The sequence below is a fragment of the Piliocolobus tephrosceles genome, chromosome 13 (genome assembly GCF_002776525.5).
Source record: "Piliocolobus tephrosceles isolate RC106 chromosome 13, ASM277652v3, whole genome shotgun sequence".
Taxonomy (NCBI): Eukaryota; Metazoa; Chordata; class Mammalia; order Primates; family Cercopithecidae; genus Piliocolobus; species Piliocolobus tephrosceles.
In genome coordinates, this window is record NC_045446.1 from 6,513,613 (window position 1) to 6,517,723 (window position 4,111).

A 4,111-nucleotide genomic window follows, 5' to 3' on the forward strand; every position below is an offset into this window, starting at 1 on the left:
CTATATCCTTATTGTCTTAACCTATTTTATTTTTCTATGTTTCCTACAGATATAAGTATTATTCATAGTTCCAAGCAATGAACATAATGTATTTTCTCCAAATAGGAATTGTTTATATTCATAATTATTCAGCTGTCTCGCTAAACACATAGTTCCACTTAGGTTCTTCTTGCTACTTGTTGTTATAATAAATACTATTATTTTTGAAGCAAAAAAAAAAAAAAAAAATTATACCAGCAGCATTAGGAGCCCTGGAAGGTGGCTTTGGGAGCCAAGTCTCATTAGGGATGCATGCAAGACTGGCCACCACTCCCCCAGTTCAACCATTGAGAGACCAGGTGCTAACACCTCAGAACAACTGTGCTGGGTGAGGGGTGTATAAGTGCACACTGAGCACCTTCTCATCTGCCCACGTCTCTCCCTGCCCACCTGCAGATTGGAGGCCTCATTGTAGAATTCCCCTCGGATGTAGATATAGGCGGCACGGGCGCCCATGGCCCGGCCCCCCACCAGGCAGCCTTCCACCAGCTTGTGAGGATCATGGCGTATGATCTCCCGGTCCTTGCAGGTGCCTGGCTCCCCCTCGTCTGCGTTCACCACCAGATACTTGGGCCTGCAGAGGCCCACAGGTCAGACAGGCTACAGCGCCACCAGGACTGGGTCTTCAACTCCATGCCACCCCACTCCACCCAGGGAGGCCTCAAAGATGTCTCCTCAAACAGACAATCCTTCACTGCCCTCCCAACATGTCCCAGGGGCTCTGCTTGCTCACCACCAAATGACAGGGAGCTCACTGCCTATTCTATCTTTGGGCAGCTATAACCACAAGAAAGGTCTTCATTCAGCTCATCCAAACATCTCTCCTTGTGTCTGCCCCTGACAGCCAGATTCTGCTCTTGGTGACAAAGAGCATTCCTTTAAGCTCTACCACCAAAAGGAGGTAAAGCAGGTGACATTTATCATTTGCTTTATGTGCCAACCAGCGTACAGGCCAAAAGCTGTGTGAACATTATCTCTTTAATCCTTGCATGGTATCACTGTACCTATTTACAAAAAAGCAGCTAAGGTTCACAAAGGCCGAGAAATTGCCCAAAGCTCTATGATTAGGAGGCAGAGCTAGAATGTGAACAAAGTCTGCCTGAGTCAAAATCATGTGTTGATTCTGCTAGGTAAGTCTCCCCTGTGGAAGTCCACAGAGTAAGTCCCATCCATTTAAGGCCCGGGAACATGTGCCCACCTCGTTCATGCTAAGTTTCTAACTAAAGAGCCCAAAGGCCCAGGGAAGCCCCAGTCACCCCTAAGGTCTCTCCCACAGCCACATCTGCCCCACTCCCCAACACACACCTGCCATCTGAGGGCTTATTCATGAAGCTCCACTTGAGGCCAGTGGGGAAGCCAGCGCCTCCGCGGCCCCGCAAACCCGATGTCTTGATCTCACCCAGGATCCAATCAGGCCCCTTCAGCAGGATCTCCTTTGTCTTGTACCAGTCACCTCGACTCAGGGCACCTTTCAGCCTGGACAGAGTAGGGCAGGCAGTGAAGGGGACGCCTTGCTCCCGGACCCAACACACGAAGGGCACTGTCTCACCTCCAGTCATGGCGGCCATACAGGTTGGTGAAGATCCGGTCTTCATCCTTCAGCGAGCCAAATGAGGTTTTCTTGGGTGCTGTCTGGGGAGACAGAGGGTCAGGAGGCCCAGCAGCCCTCTGGGGTCATGAGGGATTGGGCCAGAAGCTACAGAATCTTGGGTCTCCCTATTTAGGAGGGGCTGGGCTAGGGCTAGGGGAGCATCCAAGCATCACAGCTACCACTGCCACTTAGTAACTTTTTTTTGTTTTTTGAGATAGACTCTTGCTCTGTTGCCCAGGCTGGAGTGCAGTGGCATAATCTCAGCTCACTGCAACCTCCACCTCCCAAGTTCAAGTGATTCTTGTGCCTCAGCCTCCGGATAGCTGGGATCACAGGCATTCAACACCACGCCCGGGTAATTTTTGCACTTTTAGTAGAGATGGGGTCTCACCATATTGGCCAGGCTGGTCTCCTGACCTCAAGCGATCCGCCCGCCTCAGCCTCCCAAAGTACTGGGATTACAGGCATGAGCCACCGCGCCCAGCCATTAGTAAGCATTTTGTTTAGCAGATACTGGATGGAAGCACTTTACATTCAAAATCCCATTTAATCCTCATAGTAACTCTGATAGGAACGATTTTCTCTATTTCACAGGGGAGAAAACTGAGGCTCGGAGCAAAAGGAACTTATGGAACGTCTCACAGTCAAAAGCAGCAGGTCGAATTTGAGCCCAGGTCTGTCGGTAGCCAAAGCCCACACCCGCATCACGGCACCACACCGCCCCACAAGCCAAGCGTGGTGGCACGGCCCTTTCCTGGCCTGGCTTTGGGTAGGCCAGGGGCCTTTTATATTCCTAACTCGGCCGAAGAGGCGAAATGTGTTTACTGATGGGAAAGAAATGCCTCCCTAACACACACATGATGGAGCGGCTCACTTAGGATGAAAATGAGGAGCCCCACGACCCAGTGGAGAGCGCCCCAGCCAAGGGCGATGGGATTCCCATCCGTGTAAGAGCACTTTTCAGCCACTTCAGGGTGCAGAGCAGTGGACAGGAAATCAGGAGGTGCGCATCCCTAAATGGGGCAATGACCCCTTCACGCCCTACAACGCTGTAACAAAGCAGGAATGAAAACAAGGGCGCTTCATAACCTGCAAAACTTCCGCCAGGCCGAGGACTGTGAAACAAGGGAAGCCAGCAAGGCGGCGGGCCAAGGGAGTCGGCCCCGCGATAGGACCCGTTCCCCTACTTCAACCAGGCCGGAGCGGGAGTCTTCCCTCCTGGCCTGGGGAGAAGGGCTCTCCAGCGGCCACTACAGACCCCAGGGACTGCTCGTGCACAGGCGCGGCCGCGACACCGGGCCCCGAAAACCCCTGGCCCTAGCCAGGCCGGGCCTCACCGTGTCGCCGCTGAAACGCACAGATACCCGCGAGGGGAGCGACCCGCCGAGCAGCCGCCGTGCTACCAGCATCGCGGGGCGCCAGCTGGGTCACCTCAGGCTGTCACCTTCACAGCACTCAGGCTGAGGAACTGGCGCGATAGAAACGCTAGGTGGCGCACAGGAAAGACGTCACGCTCCCGACGCCGGCGCCGCGCACTGGCATCGCTGCGCCCCTTCCGCTTCGCCCGCGGCCCCGCCTCCTCGGGGGAGGGCGGAGAGGCCAATGCCTTGGCGCCGGGGCTTCTGGGAGATGTGGTCCCCCCGGCCTAGGGCCCGCCTTCCTCTCTCCGCCGGGCTGGTAATTAGTGGCGGTGTCCTTCCTCACCGGTCTTTCGCTCCTTGCTTAGCCCGCTTCACTTCGTGGACTACGCCCGCTGGCTCCCAGCCTTTCATGCCACAAGTAAACAAAACTTGCATGTCGCCTTCTGCTGGGTCCTGGTGTGTTCCACTTTATATAGATTTGACGTTTAGTGTGCACCTGCTGTATGCATCGGTGTATCATGGGAGGAGGGAAAAGTCAGGCAGGCCACAGCCCGATCCTCATGACTACGTTGCAGTTATTCTGCCCAGTCTGAGCCCTGCCAGACTGTGGACTTCCCCACCCCGGGCGTCCGTGTGCTTGGGGAGGACTGCAGACTCCAAGTCAGAGGGTTGTTCGCAGAGGTCTCCCCGGAGGGCCTCTCACAGAGTCCTAGGCTGGGGTGAGGCACAGAGGATGCAGATGGTCAGTGCATGGCACATCCTCTTGCTGGCGCAGCTGTGTGGGCGGCAAGCCACCCAGGTGCCGAAGTAAGAGACCGAGGACACGAGCTGTTCCAGTATAATAAAATATATAAAATAAGAATCGTTATACTAGATACAGATCATAGATATGATTATGTATGAATATCATTAATCATTAGTTTGTAGTAATTACTCTTTATTCCAATATTATAATAATCTTCGCTCTACAATCATAACCTAGAAAAAACCAGGCCATCCAGAGATAGGAGCTGAAGGAACATAGAAGTGACCAGAAGACAAGAGTGTGAGCCCTCTGTCACGCCCAGACAGGGCCACTAGAGGTCTCTTTGGTCTAGCAGTAACGCCAGCGTCTGGGAAG

At 53.7% G+C, this 4,111-nt stretch overlaps 1 protein-coding gene across 1 annotated transcript in view; it reads right to left on the reverse strand.

Annotated features, from left to right (window-relative positions):
- NDUFV1 (NADH:ubiquinone oxidoreductase core subunit V1) overlaps positions 1-3,192 on the reverse strand; it is a 10,688-nt gene extending 7,496 nt beyond the window's left edge. Inside the window, exons 1-4 of the mRNA XM_023186098.2 lie at positions 2,968-3,192; positions 1,589-1,671; positions 1,345-1,515; positions 430-613 (exon numbers count right to left, since the gene is read on the reverse strand). Coding sequence (XP_023041866.1) covers positions 430-613; positions 1,345-1,515; positions 1,589-1,671; positions 2,968-3,039 — 510 coding nt within the window. The 5' untranslated portion in view covers positions 3,040-3,192. The remainder of the gene's footprint in view (positions 1-429; positions 614-1,344; positions 1,516-1,588; positions 1,672-2,967) is intronic.
- Positions 3,193-4,111: the final 919 nt, after the last annotated feature.